The sequence below is a fragment of the Mytilus californianus genome, unplaced genomic scaffold (assembly GCF_021869535.1).
Source record: "Mytilus californianus isolate M0D057914Y unplaced genomic scaffold, xbMytCali1.0.p SCAF_11, whole genome shotgun sequence".
NCBI lineage: Eukaryota > Metazoa > Mollusca > Bivalvia > Mytilida > Mytilidae > Mytilus > Mytilus californianus.
The window spans coordinates 9,121,587-9,144,232 of record NW_026262593.1 but is presented as its reverse complement, the minus strand read 5'-3'; the positions used below and the strand labels follow the sequence as shown (position 1 = coordinate 9,144,232).

Genomic DNA, 22,646 nt, shown 5'->3' with positions numbered 1-22,646 from the left:
GTTTGCTTGTTTATTTCTCTTTTCAATGGTATGATTCTGATATTAGTATTTCATTTACATTCTACTCTCTTATAGTGTAGCGCAATTCGTTGCGTATAAATACTTACCAGTCTATAACTCATTTTCAGTCTCTACGATTAATGGTCTTATCATTATAGTTATTAATAGAGTCAGAACTAAATACACAAATAAGTAAACGGTTCTTTTTTTCATACAAGTAATACAAACAACTATATCCATAAACCCGTTATACTGTTTACCAAGGAAATAAAAACGTTTTATTGATACGTGTTGTGTCCTTCTTATAAACGGACTTTATTTGTCTATTGACAATTCTTAGGATGTTCATTTTATTTCCTCGTTAACGTTTATGTACAATTTAATAAGCAAAGGACGTTTCCGATGTACGATGAATGAATAATAATCTTCTTCTTTAACTGGATAATAACCATGAGAATAATCAGACATCTTTATAAGTTTTCGTGGCAAACATTCACAATATTGGTATTTACCTCGAAGGATTTCAAGCAGAAAATATTTCCGAATTTCAAATATTGTGCATTATTTTTATGTTTAAGACTGCTTCTTAACTAAATCCCATAAAAATTTGAAAAAAAAATAGAACCAAAAAACATGTAAAGGTATATTTTTTAATCGTACATCGAGAATAGCTTAATTCGGTACTTACATGAACATACGGATATTGTTTGATTAAAATTTGCTGTTATAAAATTTTGGAAATTATTTTAAATTAAGGAATATATCTCCCTCATACAAAGTTCTGGTTCCTTTTTCTGAATTTGGCTATACTTTCGATCCTTTTTTGTTTGATCCTCCCTTCAACATTTGTATTAGATTTTGGATATTCCAATACATTTTGGCCTCGAGCTTCACTGAAGAGACATTATTTGTCGAAATGCGCATCAAGTGCATCGAATTGGTACCGTTTGTGTTATTAAAATGTTAAACGAATGAAATACCTAGAACGATTGACCTCTTTATCAGTAAACGAAATAACTGGAAAGTCTAATACATTTAGAAGCAATTTTATAAGAAAAACATGTCTTTCTCATCAGCGTCCATGTGGAATTTGTATATATTATCTTTCAACAGGTTGAAGGTGCTATTACAACACAACCATTAGCATACGAAGTAAAAGGATTTAAGAATTATTTCTTAAAGTTAAAACCTGGAAGCAATCATAGGAATCCTTGGTTTATTGAATACTGGGAACAACACTTCAAATGCAAATATCCTGGTAGTCCATGGACACCTTATAACGAGAACTTTATGAAGGACTGTACAGGCAATGAATCGTTTAATCTAGACACATTTGACATGGAAGCTCAATTACAATTTGTCAGCGATGCTGTTATGGCGTTTGCACATGCAATTAAGGTATACTTTATTAAATGGTGAAGTTGAAGTCATCCCTTCGTAAATTTTACGGACGCCATCACGAGTTGGTTGACCGTTATGGAATAACCGTTTCACAGATGATATCGGATATGTTCCTTATGTCGTAACTACAATACCCTTCCCTTTTCACGAATGTGACTTACCGAATTAGACTATTTACCGGATTTGTAATAACATAAGCAACTCGACGGGTGCCACATGTGGAGCAGGATCTGCTTACCCTTCCGGAGCACCTGAGATCACCCCCAGTTTTTGGTGGGGTTCGTGTTGCTTAGTCTTTAGTTTTCTATGTTGTGTCATCTGTACTATTATTTGTCTGTTTGTCTTTTTATTTTTGGCCATGACGTTGTCAGTTTGTTTTCGATCTATGAGTTTGACTGTCCCTCTGGTATCTTTCGTCCCTCTTTTATTACAATTTGAAATAAGAAAATGTGGTATGTTTGCCATTGATACAACTTTTCTTCAAGACCGTAGGACAAGAATGTAAACAACAACAGCTTACATTATAGACTTAAAAAACCCATACTACTTGTATGAAAGGACGCAGAGTAACAAAATGTAAAACAAATACAAATTAGAAAACAAACAACCTGGTTTAAATGCAACCAAATTACAAACCGCACAGAATAACTTCAAAAGCTTAAAAAGCATAGCAAACATGTATAGGGATTTTATTTTAATCATATATACAGCAAACACATGCCGTTACATGGGTTGTTAAAACATTGTTCTATTTGAGTTTTCACATTACACAATCCTAAGAAATGTATGCTTCTCAGTATGATTATCACAAAGAATGTTTCCTTATCTACGAAAATTTGAAATTTCAGCCGGTTTTGTTGACGTTTTGTATTAGTCAGAACGAATATTCTGCAAAAGTCAAGGTTTTGACGAGTTATCTAAGCATTGTGACAACAGGGAAGTCTCTGAAACTCATTACTCCCAAATAAAGTGCTAACCTAAAAGATCTTTTTTTAAAAACGCATTTTAGCATGAGATGTCAAGTTGTCAATTTTCTTTTTCTTTATCCAACATTTCATTTTAAACATACAAATGATGATGCCTATAATTTGTACATATTCTGAAAATGATAAGATCTGAAACAAACGTATTCAAAGTAATTTTCGTCGGGACAATACATTTGCATATTAATGCACTCATGTGCATAGCATTTGAGATCAAATAAAAGTCATTGATAATACAAAAGGTAATACTAAGGTAATATTTGAATAATTTTAGAATATGCACCAAACACTCTGTCCAAATACCAATGGAATATGCGATGCTATGAACCCAATAGATGGTGAACAACTGAAAAAGTTTCTTTTAGAGGTACAATTTAAAGGTAAAGTATGGGGTTAATAAAATAGACTGATGTGAAACTTCTTAACTGTTATGTATATCAAATTCCAATTAACTGGACTTTGAATTCGAAAGTCTTAGAACAAATATAAAAATAAGAAGTTCAAATGAAGTGAATGGAAGCAATTAAAGGCAACCGTACGGCTTTCAAAAATGACAAAAAAGCATGGCCATTCCGCATAGTCGGCTATAAAAGGCCCCGTCATGAAAAAATGAAACAATTCAATTGAGAAAACTTGGAATAGGCACATTAGAATATTGCGGGGTTCGTGTCAGTATGTGCACTCGTTTTTGAATGATTGAAAATATGGAGAATAAATGTAAGATTCAAATGCCGAACCACTTCATTTATAAGGACCTATCTGCATTCAAAATTGCCTTCCTGTTTAATTTTGTGCAGATATATATTTTATAATATATTTGTATTTCGAATAATGTCAAGAATTAAAGTTCGAAGAATTGTCGTTGGTGCTGTGTATGTACTCCTATCATAATACAAGTAATAGAAAGAATGTAAATGACCCATAATTCTACCTTGAAAAAAAAAGGATCTCTCAAAATCTTTAAAAAACATGTTTGATAAAAGGGCGTCAATTTGGGCACTCTCTGATTACAGAAATTTTGCATGCTATTTTTTCAGTAGATATATTGTGATTATGCGATTAAAGTTCCTTCGATGCACTATTTGAAATAAAACAGAAATGAAGTTTTCGGATATGCAATTAAGGTGAAAATTACATCAGATATGTGCAATTATAAAATAGGTACAGATAGATGCGGTCATCACTGTAAAAAACGATAACTTAGAGCAGACATCTTGACTGCTCCCTTTCGCAACTTCAAAGGTTCTGAGCAGTCAAGCATGATGCAATTATATTTAACAAACCTAAGTCTGCCTTATGAACAGGTCTGCCAGTCGATATTTCAGATGATTAAAATAATTTCCCCTTAGAACTAGATGTCTTTTCGGTTTAGCGTTATGATTTTACGATTTACCAATAAAACAATTACATGTACACTTTACGTATTGATGTCGAGGTACTTTTTATTTCTTTAAAATTGCATAATTATTCTGAACAAAACAAGTGTACTAATAAAGTTCTATTCTAAGATTGTCGTCGATTACAAAAATATGTTGGATACAATCAGCCTGCTATAAAAGCTATGATCATCATAAATATAATGATATGCTTAATAGAAACTGACATCGGCTGAGGTCGCCTTTGATATATTGTAAGTGTAACAAAATTTTTTTTCAATTCAATTTATTGTGTATCTTTTATTACTATTTTTTATTCACTTGATCTTTTTGGGGGTCCAAAGCAAATGTAAGAAACGAATGTCCGGTAAAATACATAACTATATTTATTTCAATTTTTCAAAAAAATCCAGCACGATTAATAGAATCTATTTTTGTAAATGTGTAACTTTGAATTATGCAAACACTCAAAAAACATTAATTGTGAAGATCGAACAGACAATTACAAAAACAGCATATTTTTTTTTAAAGATATCAGTATTCATAATGTCGTGATGGAACTAAGATTGCTTCATATCTTGTGTTCAAACATTTTGCCTCCAGAATTTTAGTTATAATTGACATTGTCAGAACTGAATGATACCAATGCTGCGTGGAGAAGCTTCAAAAGGCATCTTGTAATTAATATTAGGTCATTCGAGATCCAATGCATTGTGTACCACGACATAGAAGAAACTTAAATAGAAATACACTAATGTAAACCCTTTTAATACATCAATACGTTCAGCTTGTAACATTTACAAAAATTGATTCTATTAATCGTGCTCGAAGCTTTTAAAAAGTAATATATATATATATATATAGTTATGTATTTTACCTGACATTCGTCACTTTCATTTGCTTTGGACCCCATAAAAGATCAATATCCGTTTCACAGAGGATAGCGGATATGTTCCTAATGTCGTAACTACAATCCCGTTCCCTTTTCACGGATGTGACCTACCAATTTAGAATATTACCGGGTTTGTACTAACATGAGCAATACGACGGGTGCCTCATGTGGAGCAGGATCTGCTTACCCTTCCGGAGCACCTGAGATCACCCCCAGTTTTTGGTGGGGTTCGTGTTGCTAAGTCTTTAGTTTTCTATGTTGTGTTTTGTGAACTATTGTTTGTCTGTTTTTCTTTTTTTTCATTTTTAGCCATGGCGTTGTCAGTTTATTTTCGATTTATGAGTTTGAATGTCCCTCTGGTATCTTTTGCCCCTCTCTTGTAAGTTAGTTTATTTGAACTGAAACCACCACATGTCTAAACACTGACAGAACAAAACAACTGTTCATATACTATTGAGAAACAATGTATTTTATTTATAATTTGAACATTCTAATTTTGATTTTACTACCTTTTATTTTTAAGGTCATGGAATCGAACCGAATTTAGGGAGATACGATTTGATTTTTATGGGGGGCTAGGATGAAAAATTTTGTCCTGCATTTTTTTTATACTTGTAATCTCTGTCCTGCCTTTTTATTTTTCACTCTATTCGGTCCTGCCTTTTTTTATTAGTTTATCCTGACTTTTTTTACCTAAATTGTCATCCTGCCTTTTTTTTCCAAGTTGCTCATCCTGCCTTTTTTTTACTCAAAACATCTGTCCTGCCTTTTTTCAAATTTCATCCAAGCCCCCACCACCACCCCTAACAAATCAAATGGTAGCTCCCATAACAATGCACATTTTTTATGTTCATCCCCGTGAATTTATCAATGAAACGCAGACGAGTTTATTCATGCAACCGAACCACTATTGGAACGTTTCATACGGGTAAAAAGTTTTATCAACTACACATGTAATTTTATGTTCTGACCAAAGAAACATTGTTAAGACAAATTGCCGATAAAAAAAATAAAGGAACGACCATTTCATTCTAAGAGGGTAGTAATGCTTTTCGTTTTTCTTTTTAATTTTAAATAAAAAAATTTAATCGGGGAGAAGGAAAAAAATATTCTGATAAAGATTTTTTGCCATTGAATTTTATGTTAATTGCGTGGTACGACGGAAATTTAGAATTTAAAAAAAAAAAAAAACCTCCCTAACCCTCAAAGTTAAATGGTCCTTCCTTAATTTTATTTCGTATGTTTGATGCTGACTTATCATCTCAAATACAAGCGCTTGACTTAGCCGGCTCTCTCGCAATTCTATCAGTACCAAGAACAACAATGTCATTGTCCTATAAATAACATAATTTTGCTCGATTAAAGTTAAAAAGATATAAGATTTCCATAAAGGTGTGTGGTTATACACTAGAAATCAGAAAAAGATTGAAAAATATTCATGAATCAAGTCCACCATATTCTGAATTGTTTGCAATACAAGCATAAACATTTCACATACACTAATATGACAAAGTTAAAATAATAAAAAAAAATATGTTGATATTATTGTTTTCATTTAAAATTTAAAAAGATATAAGATTTCCATAAAGGTGTGTGGTTATACACTAGAAATCAGAAAAAGATTGAAAAATATTCATGAATCAAGTCCACCATATTCTGAATTGTTTGCAATACAAGCATAAACATTTCACATACACTAATATGACAAAGTTAAAATAATAAAAAAAAATATGTTGATATTATTGTTTTCATTTAAGATCAGCTTAAGAAAATGCGAGACCAATGTATGCGATCCCGCAGAATATAAATTGATACAAATAACAGTTAATATTTTTTGCAAAACTAATCCGGCCACAATAAAAAATACATTTTTTTGAATTTACAGAAAAAATAGAAATAAAATACTATGATAAAACAATGTATGTTATTTGTGTTTACTTGACTATTAAATTTAATTGAGGCTATTTTTAATTCAGTAGCAACAAGAAACGACAGACATTGAATTACCTCTTTTTGTTTCACTGATGACAATTACAACAGACAAACGATGTTTAAAGTATTGGTTGTCTTTTCTGTAGAAAATATTGATTTCTTTTGAAATGTAATCCTTGGTGTATATAAAATCGGATCAGGCATTTAATAAGCACAATCTTACAAAGTTTCTACTGTCATAATCCAGATTTCATCTGAGTAATTTATGTTTCATATAACAAGCAAAAAGATGTAATGAATGAAATATTGATACAATTCAAAAAATAAAAAAAAAAGAAATGGAGAAAATAGTGTTTTCCTAGGTATAAAAAAGTCATGTAATCATTATAAAAATGTAGTTTATATGTAGCCATTTAATAGCTTGGTAATATTGTTTTCAGGAAGCCAATTAATGTCTTTTATGAACGTCACATATCGCTTATGGCAATCAAAAACCATAAGTCGGAGAAACACAAACAACAACATGACCAGCAGTAAAATGACGCATAGACAAACAGCGGTCAATATTCATTGCAGATTCAGATTCAATATTTTATTAAAGTCTCACTACTAATATAACATAAAATATAAGTATACAAATATATAAAACATAGCGTATATTAAAACTAACAGTAAAATATCATTATCTCAAATACTAAACATTTTCCATTCTATTAAGAATTATGAGAGATTTTTAAAGGATTATGCTATTTATTGTATCTTACACTAACCAATGAAGAACGTGCAAACCATATTAAAATTTGCTTTGAACGTTTGTTGGTTTGTAATCAAAATTAGGCAAAGGACGTGTGTAGAACGCAGATAAGTTAATGATGAACAATTCCCTACTTTTAATAATCGAAGACAAATTTGTATGAAAATCATGAAACATTAGGTTCTAGTAGTACATTGTATTAGAAGATTAAGGTTACTTACTAAAATATTTAGATTTTGCATTGTAGTTCGGTATGTTTTCCCATTATATTCATTTATAAAATGAGTATGGCGAGGTACTGCATTTGGCCCGAAACAATAGAAATTTCTTATCAATATTATGTATAAATACATATATCTATAATCTGAAATATTCAAATTTAGAAAATGATTTTTTTTCTGTCTGCAGTCACTGGCTGTTGCTTGTTTCAGGCAATGTTGAAAACCTCCGACGTATGACAATTTACCAGTTTTAAATCACATTTTCTTGTGAAATCCGTTTTAATGTCTATTTCCTTCTGAACAACATTGGCCACAATCTTTGACCAAAATAAATTTATTATGAAAAGAGGTAAATACATGTAGGTCAGATACACATCTTAATGAATAAATGAGTTGACGCAAAAACATCAAAATTTGGTAAAACGAAAAAGTTAGAATTAAGATTTCCATCAATCGAGTGCACAATTATGACCTCATAGAGACACAATAACTGATGAATGTATCTGAACTGGTTAATTTGCTATTTATCAGATATTTTTGATTTCCTTTTCATTAAACCTTTATGAAAATTGCTGAACTTTAATTACATTGAATTTTAGGGCCAATATTAACCCTTCATGTACCTTCTCATTTATTTGTTACTTTTTGTATTCCACATAAATACAGAAAACTTTCTAATTGATAAAATGATCATAAAATAAAAAATCTATAAAATCTGACGAATTCTGAGATTTTTGAACTTATATCATTGAGCAGTCATAACATTAGAAAAGTAGGGCAAATTTCACTCCAGGCTCATTTTCAGGTTTTACTTGAATTCACAGTATCACAACTCCGTGTGTGTACTTTGAGGTTCTAAAAATTCTATGGATTTCTTTCGGGGATAAAACTCAATTCATTTTGGTTAGAGACGTCCTTTATTGATTCAATGAAATATTTTACAAAACTTTTTAAATTGGCGATGTTGTGTCACAATGCCTTCAACAGTGACATATACCGGCGTTGAATAACATTTTGATTAAATGAAAATTTGTTCAACTGTTGAAAAAAGTTTTAAGTATATGATATAATCTTTTTAATATTCAAATTTCAGTAGGATTTGAAAACTTTTAGATTCCAAATCCTGGAACGAAACAAATAAATACAGGTGAAATTGGCCTTACTTCTTTCCTTTCTTGTTTTCTTAAGAAATTTCTTCTTACAAATCTTACAAAATCGTTTTAACCAATTGTTTCCACGAATACACTGCATCACAAGTGAATTGATGAAAATATATATGATTAATGGTAAAATTTTGATTCAAACATAGAGGAATCTGATGAACAGTAGTTGTCGTCTGTTTATGTAGTTCATACGTGTTTCTCGTTTCTCGTTTTTATATAGATTAGACCGTTGGTTTTCCCGTTTTAATGGTTTTACACTAGTAATTTTTGGGGCCCTTTTTAGCTTGCTGTTCGAAGTGAGCCAATGCCCCGTGTTGAAGGCCGTACCTTGACCTATAATGGTTTACTTTTATAAATTGTTATATGGATGGAGAGTTGTCTCATTGGCACTCATACCACATCTTCCTATATCCATTTAATATTATACTTTAAAAATAAAAAAATAAACATATTTATTTCGTAACAATACTAAAACACTTGTTTCCCATGTTAAGGTGGTACCTAACACTACAGGGAGATAACTCTGTAAAAATCAGCTAAACGTTTTAATTACGTTGTATTGTTAAGGAAATATTAAGCTTCTCAATGATCAAAATTAATGTTTGTCAAACTGCTATATAACCAATGAAATTTTTCTGATAAAGTTGTTGGTTCAAATTTTTTGAAATTTTTATATTTTTGTCAAAGGGTCAAAGTAAACATTTTGTCAAAATTTTACGAAAATTAAACGAGCCAAATTAATATTAGTCAAGGTGTTGGGTACCACCTTAAGCAATACTATTTAACATGAAAAATTAAGATATCCATATCTACACAATATCAAAACTTTGATCTGTTCAATAACAACGTATCCATCGGATATTAATATTTTATCAAGAAAAAACTATAAGACTGATAACTGTTTTGTAAAAATGATATCGTTATTCTTTTTAAGGTTTGTCCGGTGATGACTTTCAGTTTCTGCCTAATGGAGATGGTCCAGCTCGATACCGAATCCTTAATTTTCATCAAAAAGACAAAGGTGTATATGAATGGAGTACAGTTGGATATTTCAAAAATGGAAATCTCTCTGAGGTTTGTAAAATTATTGTCCTAATTGAACTCGGTGTAGATTCCCTAAGACACTTAGTTTCTTTAAAAATGTAAGAGCGAATTGTGTGTTTTCGACCTTTAAAAGCAAACAAGTTTACATCGGTGTATTGTAAATTAGATAAACCATATGTGATTTTCAAATATTTTTATATACACCAAGATGATAATGTATAAACCTATATATCATATTTAATTCGTACACTGTAGCTTTAACACACCTAGATCAACAACACTAGGAATAATAAAACAAAAGAGTCATTTGGTATTCCGCGATTTCATTTAATAGCTAGTTTGCCTTGATAATCGACCTCATGCTCGTTCAGTACTGTAAATATCAAGGATTATGCATATGTTTATATTTGTTTTTGTTGTCAACATTACACAAAAGGCTTCGCACAATTAATTTTTAAAGAGACACTGACTCTTATTCTTAAGATAACCATTCGGTAGTTACTTTTAAGTCAATTAGAAATGAACCTTTTTACCATTTGTTCTATGTTAAATGATTACAGTTGGTCCTGACACGATGACAGTTAAGTATACTGCACTATGTAACATTTGTAATTTGCCGATATTCTGAAATATGACCTTTTAAAATATCAATTGCACTCACAAACTCGAGTAATAGAGTATTCTTATCTGGACAATTTTAGCAGGAGTTCTTACTTAAATATTCCAATGACACACGGTTAAATTACCTTTGAAGGTTGACAAGACAATATATGAATTCACATCATTAAAAAAATATCGTATGATAAAATAATTGTTTCACAAAAGGCTCGATCTTTACACTATTTCTTTTATATAAACAGATGCAAAACTTAACGTACAGACTTGACGAACCGATGCATCCACCGTCTGTTTGTAGTCATCCATGTGGACCAGGGGAAGCAACTCAACTTGTTGAAGGTGACTCCTGTTGTTGGACATGTATGAAATGTCATACTTATCAATACATGCCATCGAAATCTGAATGTGTCACGTGTCCTATGGGTACAATACCAATTGCCGATAAATCTTATTGTCAACCAATTCCACAGAAATTTCTTGACTATGGTGATGCTTTAAGTTTTTCTGCCATGATTGTTGCAACACTTGGATTAGCAGCGACATCTACCGCAATGATTACATTCCTTAGATACAGTGCTACACCTATCGTAAAAGCATCAGGGAGAGAGCTGAGTTTTGTTCTTTTGGTTGGAATTTTTTTGTGTTATTCGATGACTTTTATACTTGTTTCAAAACCAACGGAAGTTTCGTGTGGAGCTCAAAAATTTGGAATTGGACTATGTTTTTCAATTGTGTATTCTGCAATACTGACTAAAACTAACAGAATCTATAGAATCTTCAAAGCAGGGAAAAGAACAACAAAACGTCCTAAATTTATTAGCCCTAAATCACAACTTGTGATTTGTGGGTCATTGGTTGCAGTTCAAAATGCAGTGGGTATAGTTTGGGTACTGCTACGGCCACCAAAAGTTATATCGTATTATGCCAATAGAGACGATCATCAGTTAGTTTGCAATGACGCCGTGGAGGCGTGGTATATGGTGGGATTTACCTATCCAATATTTTTAATTATTGTTTGTACTTTCTTTGCATTTTTGACACGTAACATTCCTGAAGCATTTAACGAATCAAAACATATAGGATTGACTATGTATACAACTTGTATTATATGGTTAGCATTTGTGCCAATTTTTTTTAGTACTGCAGACGAAATAGACATCAGAATAGCCACCATGTCGTTTGCTATAAGCCTTAGTGCAACCGTAGCTTTAGCATGTATGTTCGCGCCAAAATCATACATCATTATATTTCATTCAGAAAGAAACGTCCGACAATCTTTAATGGCAGCCAAGCCGGTAATGTCCGGCCCTGTAGTACAAAATAATTATAGAGCTACAAAATGTAACATTCGTATAGACACAGATTCAAAATCATACCAAGGTAAATAGACATGTAGTATTGATTAACAACACCGACTTTTTAAAAAAGGAAATATCATTTTGTATAGTGTTTTTCTACTTTTTATTATGGCTCATAATACTTCCAATATTTTCTGTCATGTGAAACCATTAACACGCATATATGTTTGTTTGGCCTAAGAAAAGTAAGGGCTATGTTAGATAAGACAGATCAGAAGAAGAAATCTTTAATCTGACTGCCTTCCCCAATTATAGGTTAATGAATTGAAAGCGATTGCCAACTGCTACAATACTTGACTACTAGTTTTGATTTATATATCTTACAAAATCCAAGTTAAAAAACTGCCCCGATTGTCTAGTGGTTGCATCCTTATTTCAAATGCTGGAGTTCTAAAACACAAAAATGGGTAATTTTATGAAATTTAAGAAATTAAACGAAAAGAAACGTGCAGCAAGCAGAAATCATGTCAAAATACTTTTACAGGACGTAAAGGCATCGTTATTTGTCTTTTTTTTTATATAAATAGTTCCTAAATTACGCAACGGTTTAAGTGGGCCTTTCAAATAAATACGATGGAGAAGTATGGAACACGCTGAACCCTTCCCATAATCCTCAAATATAACAAGAGTAACCAAACATGAAACAAGAAACACATAATTATGAGTTTAAGTCATAACTTCCGGAATGTATTGATCATTATGAATTTAAATAATCAATATTGAAGTTAACAATTTGATTTTTCTATTTGCAGGTTCCGATATGGAATTAACTCATAGACTTAGAACATCCGGTTCATGTAATAGCTTGTGTAGTAGATCAACTAATCTGACGCAAGCCAATGGGATCAGTATAAGTACGCAGACACTAAACTTCCCTGTAAGACTCAAATATGAGAACAGGGAGCCTGAACAAGATCAGGCTGAAGAAACAGAGCAAGATCAGGATGTGCAATTATGAGACAGAATGAAACCCATAAATATTTTTGTATGCTTAGTTTGATTCTTGAACTTTTTTGTCCAGCAAGTCAATAATATGAGATTGTTTTTTTTCTGCGTTATGCATAGTCCTGCATCAATGGTAGCTGTATATTTGTATAATTAACTTGGTTCATATGAAGACAAAAAATGCTTTCGTCAAAGACGTTGGTATCTTTTATTTAACTTTGTAAAAAAAAAGCATAAAAGAAAAAAAACCTGGCAGGTTGATAGAAAAGAAAAATGTATATAAAAGGCAAACTGTCTCAAACAATAAATACAAATGGTTTAATACGGCAATTAAAACAAATTTTGTGTTATTATTTCAACGAAAATGCGTGTGTTTCTGGAACGGTAAAACGATTCCCGTTTTAAAGGTTCAATTAGTGTCGATTATATTATTGAATATATATTTGTTTGCCTATATGTATCTGTATATTCATATTTCTTCAGGTAATTCGGGTATCGAAAGGTTAAAAGACAAAAACTTGCAGAACATTAGATGACTGAAAAGAAACTCCTTATATGTATATCCAACAATATCAGTCATGTCAGATTCTTAAACTAAAAACAGAATTCCATTTTATGCTCAATTATGTATGTTTTATAGTAAATAAAATATTCTAATAAAAGCTTGTGTGTGTGTGGTATTATTTAGAAACAGTAACCAGTTGGTTAGTTTTTGTCTAAATGACGTTCATAAGCTTATCTGGTTTAAGAAGTATATAATTGTATATCTAGTGACAAGCACAAAGTAAAAAAACAAACATTGTTAAACGAAGAAATATTTAAAATGACTGTTGACGAACAAGACAAGTCAAAAATATCAAGACAATTGTACGCATAAAGATCCAGTGGCAAATATTACATGCATATTATGTCGAGAATATTTTAATATTATGAATATAAATACTGATTCGTATTAGACCGACACGTTGCATCTGATCTTTGACGATCTAGCTCACAAAGTAGCAGTCTCAATGATGACATGTTCGCAATGATTTTAACTCTGGGCCGACAAGCTCTTACTCCTAAACCACGTGCGTAGGGGCTTAGAGGAGATGTATAAAGTCTTTGGTTTGAATCTACCGTAGATCCTCCGCGTAGGGGAGTGCGCTACCACGAAACCACTGAGGCGTTCTTTATATAAATTGGAATGTTATATATACAATATATGTACATTGTCGGAAAATATAAAATTTATATGTACGAGCTTTCGAAATAGGACGAAAAGCGAGGCTCACCGACCTTTTCTCCTGTTTCGTAGCGATTACAAATTTTATATTTCCGACAATGTACATATGTTGTTTTTATCCTGCAATTTACACCCGGCACTTGAAGCATTAGTTGTTTTTAAAAATCCAAATCATTGTCTCTGATTTATCAAAGATATCGACATAGTTTAAACTCGGACAGCAAAACGGACCCTAAAATGAATTGTTCCGCAAAATGAAATAATTTTATCCATATTACCGCTTGCTCAACATGGAAACTGGTTTACTGGAAACTTTGTATTTACAAGAACAAATAAAGCAAAAATTTATTTGTGTACCTGTTATTTGTACAATAGTTGGCTGATTGCAGGATAAAAGATGTTACGCCAGGCATAAATATCCCGTACTGAGTTTCACACTTCAAAAAATCTAACGATAAAACTTACGTTACATCAAGTTACGCAAGTTTATTTGAGTTTTCTCTTTGTTTGTGTATGTGAAGTTAACTGTTACATGGAATGTGATCTTAACTTGGTAAAGTAAAAAAATGGGTATAACTACTTGCAAAAATATGTCAGCGATCGTTCATCTCAAAGTATGTAAATTATTTGTAAAGTATACATGTACATGTAACTGTATTCTCTCACATTCAAACTCTGTGTTTTTCGAATTGGAAAACAGCAATTTAACAGCAATAACCCATACAAAGACACCTTTAGGACAACATTCTCTCTTAACTGGTGAACTGGTGCACATACCGCATGCCAGGTGTAAATCGCCCCGAGTAATAGACAATATTACAGAATATTTTAACAGAGATTACCACAGATATGTTAACAACAAAAAATAAGATATTTTGAAGGACAAGCACTGACGTTAACCTTTATTTTGCTAGTATACGAACCAATTTAACGTACTCAGCCTTTTCTACTTAATATCAATCAATAGAATATCAAAATTGACAGAGGAAAAGGCACAGTAAAAATCTGTTCAGAAAAGTACTAACATTAGTAACAGAACATCAGACGACAAATTGAAATTAAAACAATACATATTGATATATACTGCATCAAATAATGCAAGTATTATTTGACCAGCTTGCAATGTTCGTATGGAATCGTTTCCACCAAAATGCATCCGCTTGAGTCACTGGTTTTCAAACTACTTAATATCATTTGGGTGAAATATCAAATATACGATTGAGTCAATTCTTTAAAAAAACCCGATAACTTTCTGTCCCTTCTTCTGTCAGAGCTCTAAACAGTTGTGATAAATAATGTAAATATTGCAAATCCATGAATTTGTAAGAAATATTATAGATATACCTTCATCATTTTTCATTCTTCGTATAGTTTCAAATTCTAAAAAAAAAAACCAATAAAATGGCGCTGCCGGTTTGCTACCATTCAATGAAAACTCAGACCTATCATGCCTCGTCGTATATATCACAGATGTAATATTATTAGATTGTGTCTTCAACTATGAACTGAAAAGACCGCCAAACGGAAACGTATAGAAAGCAGAAAAACACGTCTTATGAGAAAATTATATTAAAAAGATCTATCGAAAAACAAATTGCTTCAATCTTCATTTCGACAGTGCTGTTCGATGCCAAAAGCCTAACATGTGACTTAAACTGTATTTGACCTTCAGTATTTAATAAAGAGCAAATTGAGAAATCCACTGTACCAATATTAATATGTTCGAGTTGAGCAGAATTTGCATACGCACAACGATATACAGGGAACTAGTTAAAACTAGTTATAATCTGATGTTCAGTAGTTGTCGTTTGTTGATGTGGTTCATAAGTGTTTCTCGTTTCTCGTTTTTTATATAGATTAGACCGTTGGTTTTCCCGTTTGAATGGGTTTACAATAGTAATTTTTGGTGCCCTTTATTTGAAGACCGTACTTTGACCTATAATGGTTTACTTTTTATATCTAGATATAAGTTTTAATTTTGAATGGATATATTGTTTAAAACGGTTCCGCATGCAGTAACCATTTAAATCTAGTAAATGGTGGAGTCTAGTTAATATGGAGATGTTGGGTATACCTCATTGAGACAGAACACAATAAAACGAGACAAGACAGCATACAAAATGTTATTAAAATATTATGCATGAGACAATTGACAGAATAGAATTCAACTCTAATTTGTAATATTTATAATAATTTCAACAACTTTAGCTCTATCATAAGCAATGTACTGCAAACTCTGTATTTATATTTCATTTGAATGTGTCAAAAACATACTAATATACTTCTCAAATGTAATTTTGATATTTTTTACAAGGCACTTGTAACTACTAGATCTACTTTAAAAATCATTTCTTTTATATATTTCGGGTGGATAGTAAATAGTCCCGCCACACATCGTTTAACCTTTAAAAATAACAATAATATATATTTGATAAAAAGATAATTTCTAAAAAAATAAGCCAAATCATGCAAAAAAAAAATTTTAAATACTTATTGGCGTTAACCATGCTTTGTTTAAAATATATACATTTCATGTGCTTCATTATTATAATTAATTAAAGTTCATAAATTTCAGATACATTTATACACATTTTATATATACAGGATTTCTACAATCGTTACAAATCTTTTTACAGCTGTACAAAAATTAAAAAAATATATTTATTTAAACATAATGTACACAACAGCACTGTTCAAAACAAAAGACGAAAGACACAGTTTTGGTGATAACATTTTACAACATAAAAATGGCCGACAGGATAAATGTGGTTAAACTTATGATATATGTTGTTCCTCTTATGAATGGTGCACTTGATACTTGTCGGAGTTTACGCGCGAAGTTATCAATGCTGCAGGCGTCGTTTGCCAATGTTTTCTGTAGTGACTGATCATTCTGGCAGGTCTTTGGAAGCAGGCGACACTCATATTCATTTTTAAGCCCGACGCTGGCAGGAGAACATTTTCTTGTCCATGCGCCCATGTCACACTGGAGGTGGCTTACTCGAATGCTGTAACAGAAACGCAGAATTATAACTACATTTATACACAATAATTATACACTAATAGGACAGAAAAAAAGATAATAATAATAATAAAAATAATAATAATATCAATAACGATATTACTAATTATATTTAAAATATCAGTAATGATAATAGTAAAAGAGTAAGACAATACTTCAAATGATCAAATTGGAAAAAAATATCAAAGATAAAAAGAAAACAGTAAAACGTCACTCACGTGCAATATTCTTTGAAAAATGCTGTTTGGTTCATTCCAAACTCGATTTGCCTCGCTGCCAAATCAATCATTCCAGAAGACATTTTGTCCATGCAGTTTTTGACGTCAGTTGTTGCCTCTTGGAAACACTGGAGACCATCAATATATACTGTAACGAAACATGTCCCCAAAATTATACATTCACGTTCAGTCTTGTATAATAAGATAACTTTTCATGTATTATAATAGGCACTTTGTCACTAACAATTGCATGATGACCTGTAGATTATCTTTTTTTCATGTTTTTGTTGTTGTGTTACTGTCACACAGCTTTCTTGCAATTCATATGTATTAATTCAAGAGAATGTGGGATTACTGTCAATGAAACGGCAAACAAACCATACAAAAAGCACAGGGAACAACATAAAAACCTTCACATCGTACTGACTCTACAAATTTTAAATAAATTTGTATATACATTGTGAATTACAAAAATGATATTAAAAAAAATAAGAAAAAAAGATGAGCGTGGGCATCACTTGTACATGTAAGTCACTTTAATATAGTTATATCATAACAATTCTTTAAATAAACAAAATCTTTAAAGTTACCTTCTATATCATCACAGAGGACCTCAATACTGGCTTCCATGGAAGAATGGTCGTATCCAGTCAGCAACAGATACTCGGCAGCGCCAGCGCAGTTATCCAGAACGTCTCTCATACACCCAAACAGTTTACCACGAAGTCTATAGTTGGGATGAAACGTATTATAAACGCAAACCTGAACACAAATTTCCTACATTTATACAGTGAAAAAAATTACAGAAACAGCTATGTTTAAAAATACAAAAAATGTTTGTCCCAAATATAAAATTGTATATGATTGAATAAGAACTGTTACAGTGTAATTACCAACAAGTTAACCAAACCCATAAAAGAGGGGCGAAAGATACCAGAGGAACATTCAAAATCATAAGAATTGCAAACAGGACAACTCCACAACCGGCTTGTATTGTACATGTCAACAACAACAACAACAACAACATAATAATAATAATAATTGTATCAGATATGAATACAACAATGTAAATCGACTACAACGATGGCATGTCGCTATCTACAGATCTACTTTAAAACTATATACTGTACATACCCGCAAAATTTAGATGCGGCTGGATTATCCTTTCCAATAATAGCACCTTTGATTTCAGTTTCATTTGAAATAAACATATCTGCTGTCAATCCAATTTTTCCATAGCAACCTTGTAAGTCTCTGTTGGCTGTTTGGATACATGGTCTTGATGTTGGTAAATTACCTTTAGTAAAACATTGTGTGATGAAATATACAGTTACCTTATGTCCCGGTAAATTTTGTTTAATTGGTTGTTTTAGATCTTAATGTGTATTTTTTAATATTTAAATGTATCAAAATATTTTAGAAATCATTAAAAAGTTATTCCTTAGTCGATAGTGAATATATTTTCTTGAGATAATACAGAATGTGTAAATTTATTAGAACATTATATTTCCAACAACCGTTGGGTTCCATGTAAAAACTAAAGTACATGCAATGCGAAAACAGTAATAATAATTCAGACAGGTACCAGTTTTCTTACGCTTAGACAATTATAACAACTAAAATGAATGTGCATTTGAAAATGACCGTTTTCTAGCACTGTGTCGGTACCACTGCTGGTGACTGTTAGTCCCAGAGGTTATTACACAATGTATCAGTTAAGTAGTCAATGCATCGGCATTGACGTGATTTATGATATACCTTTCTTAAATTCTCCAATTAACAGGAAAAGGAGGTTCAAACTCACTCCGACAAAGTTGACCTTATGCGGATATGACTAGTTTCTTTTTGTCATATAGCTCTTTACTTGTTTTATCATTTATACATTGTCTTGCAAATGATGGGTTTTAGCGTTTCTGATGTAGGATAACCCAGAAATGGCAAAGGATGTACCAAATCTATCAAGTGTTATTTTCGCTAACTAACACTATAGGTCGATATCGCTGCTGGATGACGATTAGTCCTCGTAGATATCATCAGCTCAGTAGTCAGTGCTTCGGCACTACTGCACTGGCATGAATAATACTATACTTTTCTAAACTTTTCTATTGATAAAATTAGAACTTATCAAGAAACTTAGGTTCCTTCTCCCTCGGCCAATGTTGACCTTAGGGAGATTTGCCTATTCTTTTTCGCTTACCGTTCATTTAAGGTCCTTGTTGGGATGTATAAATAAGTGATACTCTAAATCTATAAACTTCACAAACATTTTGTTATGAGTACCTAAGAGTACAACCTGGTGAGCTAAGCGTAATTTTGTTTACCCCTAATTGTTTTGTTTTTTTGAACGAGGTGTAAAATAATATTTTCAAGAAAAACCAGCTTGGCCCTCGCATACTTTAGTGTAAAGGTTCAGTTTAGGGTTATGATATGGTTGTTTTGAGTTAGGGTTAGGTTTCAAGGCTATTGCTAGTGTTAGGGTAACGTAAGGATAACTAAGGGTTAGTTTTAGGCTTGGGGTTAGTTTCGTACAATCCTATATGGATTATATCCCCGAAATTAAAAGAAAGCCACCAGTATTGCGTGTATACACCGCAATCTGAGGCATAGAAAGATACAGAAAGAACCAGATATAAGAAATATACAGATATAAGAAATATACATATAGAACCAGATATATGAAAGATACCAAAAGAACCAGATATACCTGAGTTAGTACGACCATTATTAGATGTACCTGCTCCACACATATCCTGTAAGGAGGACAATCTTCGTACAACCTGGTTCTCTGCAAAGTTAAATTCCAGAGGATCTGTACAAGAACCAGCACCTCTCTTGTTTAATGTTGCGGGAATAATGCACTGTATCACCTGAGGCCGGATGCTGTTAAAAATCATTTGAAATTTAATATATTTGTATTTTAAATATGCAATTTTGTTCTCAATTTTATAATTTAACATAACTTTATCAATATTTGTATACACATTTATATCTTTAAAGAGTGATAAGCTCTGATTTGTCCCATGGATTGAGAAGTCCTGAACTAATTTGACAACGGAGACGACAAAATAACTGACACTTAAAATCCAATGACATGTTCGGATAAACTCAGATTCCAAAATTAAAAGTATGCCAATAGGTTCTTCTTTAATTTCTTATTTCTTATTACAAGAACATGATAATCTTCCTTTATTTCGACATGAATAGAATATTATAATCTTTTTTGTTTTGACAAGAAAATGCTTGCAATTTTTGCCACTGGGCATTAAGTGGACAATAATCAATCATATGTTACAGATATATCTTTACATTCTGTGTTAAAGAATATTTCATTGTCTAATTAACAGAAAAGGCATTCATTTGAAAATCAAAATTTAAGGTCTCCGTAACTCCGTAACAAGTCCGAGTACTACTACATGGAATATGAATGGGTTAATTTTTCAAAGTTGCCTGTTTCAGATATACCCATCCACACAATCCGATCCATATTAATTCCCCTAGAGTGGGACACTTTAGCTAAAAGCATACTTACTTGCAGAGGGCACGTCTAAGATCTAGTAAGTTGGCGTTTGGTGGTAGTGGTGTAATTGTCCCGTTAGAAATAACAGCATCGACAAGTTGTAACTGGTAACCGGCATTCTGAAAGCAATTTGAACTAATCGAAATAACTTCCATCACACATGAGTCAGCCTGACGAAGAATGTTTCCCTGTTGGTTGCCTGGGTTTCCAGGCAAAGTCGATTCAGGCACGTTTTGACCTTGGACTTGTCTGCCTTGATTTTGTCTAAGGTTCATAGGAAATGTTTGTCTTTGTCCTGGCTGTCCTGGTTGTCCTGGTTGTCTGGGTTGAACTGACTGTGCAACAGACTGCAAAATCATTGTAAAGCCTGTAAAATATATTGACGAAACATTTACAATGATTATGAACAGTTCAAAATTTCATGGATAAATTGTAAAGAAAGTTCTATTTTTCAGTGTGTGCTGAAACATAATAAATATGTAGTAATAATATCGCTCGTGTCGTCACTCGCTGCTTTCTTACGGGGAATATATAGATTTGAAGAACGACAAACTGATTTGTTTCCGTCTAATGATACCTTAAAACAAAACTCAGTGTCCCGCCCTCTATACCAGTCTATACAGTTTGTACGCACTTAAAATTGTAGCACTTTGTAGCCTCTCTTCTGTCGACATATTCTTTTGAGATATTTTTAATTCATTCTTATCCAGAATGTGTATGAAATACTTTTCACTAGACGTGATATAAACAATTAATGAGTCTATCAAGCAAATAAAAATTCCACAACTTACAATTATAGCAATCGAAGGAAACACGGGAAATGTCTGGTTAATTTGTATGTTGTATATTACTGTTATTATTCAAACATTATCAGGAAAATCTTATATATATATGATATGTGTGCGTGTGTCGCGCTTTTGGTATAAACTGCAGTTAATGTTCAAATTTATTTCTAACTAATTAATAATAATAATAATAATAATAATAATAATAATAATAATAATAATAATCATTAATTTTAAATCATTTAACTTCAAAACTTATTTAATTTATTATTTATAACCCTTCTTTTTGGCATATAATTATCATGTTTAACTGCTGTACGTATGTACAGCTTTGAATTTTTCGTGTTTAAACTTCGTAATATATAAATAGTAGAGACATTCTGCCAGAAAATAAATATTGCTGATTTTATGAAAATTCTTTTTAACCCAGATTATGCAATTAAAACATTTGGATGCATATATAATAAATTGAATTAAGAAAATTTAGAACTGTCTAAAGAAGGGTATTTAGATGATACCCTTGTCGTATATTCTAGAAAATGCAATTGTATTTTGGAATACATGTGTTTCAATTAATCAAGCATACTTACATGTAATTGTAATAAGAATCGATTCCATCGTAATCATCCTTAAAGCTAGTTTCTGTTTTAAGTGAGCTTAGTTTCTTTTAAAGTTTTCTCCACAACCACACGCAAATCAATTCCACTGAATCTAACTCGAAATGTTATTACGACCGAAATGAAAGGATAGATAGATTGACGTCAAATGCTATATTTTAATGATTAAATATCGGGTGATTTAAAAAATGCATCTTCGAGATGATTAATTAAGAAGTTTTCATTGCATCAATCTTATACTTGACCGTGTTCAATGATGTATTTCATTCCTCGGGGTATATGATACTACTAATTAATATTTAACAGGTACAGTAATAATTACAAATATTTACAAATATGTCATATAATCAAAATAATATGTTTTCACTGGGCCTCAGGGCCTTGGAACTTGTAACTGCAGTAAAACACGTAATACACTGAGTCAGCTTCTTGTAAGGGTTTTTATTTTAAGCAATGTTCATGTACAAACATTACCATAATTATTATATACTGTTAATTTCATTGTACATCAAACTACCATACCCAATCAAATCATCAGCTGAAGTAAACGGATATGACCGAAGTAGTTCCTTTTG

The 22,646-nt window shown here is 31.7% G+C and overlaps 2 protein-coding genes across 3 annotated transcripts in view; one reads left to right on the top strand and one right to left on the bottom strand.

The window, feature by feature from the left end:
• The window catches only part of LOC127720781 (metabotropic glutamate receptor 2-like), a 49,937-nt gene extending 35,186 nt beyond the window's left edge, over positions 1-14,751 (top strand). Inside the window, exons 6-10 of the mRNA XM_052227533.1 lie at positions 1,114-1,398; positions 2,659-2,764; positions 9,657-9,796; positions 10,627-11,764; positions 12,495-14,751. Of these exons, the coding sequence (XP_052083493.1) occupies positions 1,114-1,398; positions 2,659-2,764; positions 9,657-9,796; positions 10,627-11,764; positions 12,495-12,700 (1,875 nt within the window). The 3' untranslated portion in view covers positions 12,701-14,751. The remainder of the gene's footprint in view (positions 1-1,113; positions 1,399-2,658; positions 2,765-9,656; positions 9,797-10,626; positions 11,765-12,494) is intronic.
• A 1,268-nt stretch (positions 14,752-16,019) lies between these two features.
• LOC127720954 (uncharacterized) lies at positions 16,020-22,209 on the bottom strand. 2 transcript variants are annotated; one of them, XM_052227682.1, is made up of 7 exons: positions 22,045-22,209; positions 20,682-21,036; positions 19,857-20,032; positions 18,287-18,449; positions 17,743-17,879; positions 17,153-17,300; positions 16,020-16,920 (listed from the first exon to the last, which is right to left on the bottom strand). In XM_052227682.1, the coding sequence occupies exons 1-7, from the start codon at positions 22,079-22,081 to the stop codon at positions 16,647-16,649; spliced, it is 1,290 nt and encodes a 429-aa protein (XP_052083642.1). In that variant the 5' UTR covers positions 22,082-22,209; the 3' UTR covers positions 16,020-16,646. The 2 variants fall into 2 exon arrangements, with proteins under 2 accessions (XP_052083642.1, XP_052083643.1); XM_052227683.1 differs by having other exon boundaries at positions 19,887-20,032.
• Positions 22,210-22,646: the final 437 nt, after the last annotated feature.

Coding starts and splice junctions, on each gene's coding strand:
- LOC127720954 (XM_052227682.1), bottom strand. CDS start 22,081: ATGATTACGATGGAATCGATTCTTATTACAATTACAT. Junction 18,450..19,856: donor TAATGGTCGTACTAACTCAG/GTATATCTGGTT, acceptor GTTTTACTAAAG/GTAATTTACCAACATCAAGA. Junction 16,921..17,152: donor TTTTTCAAAGAATATTGCAC/GTGAGTGACGTT, acceptor TTTCTGTTACAG/CATTCGAGTAAGCCACCTCC.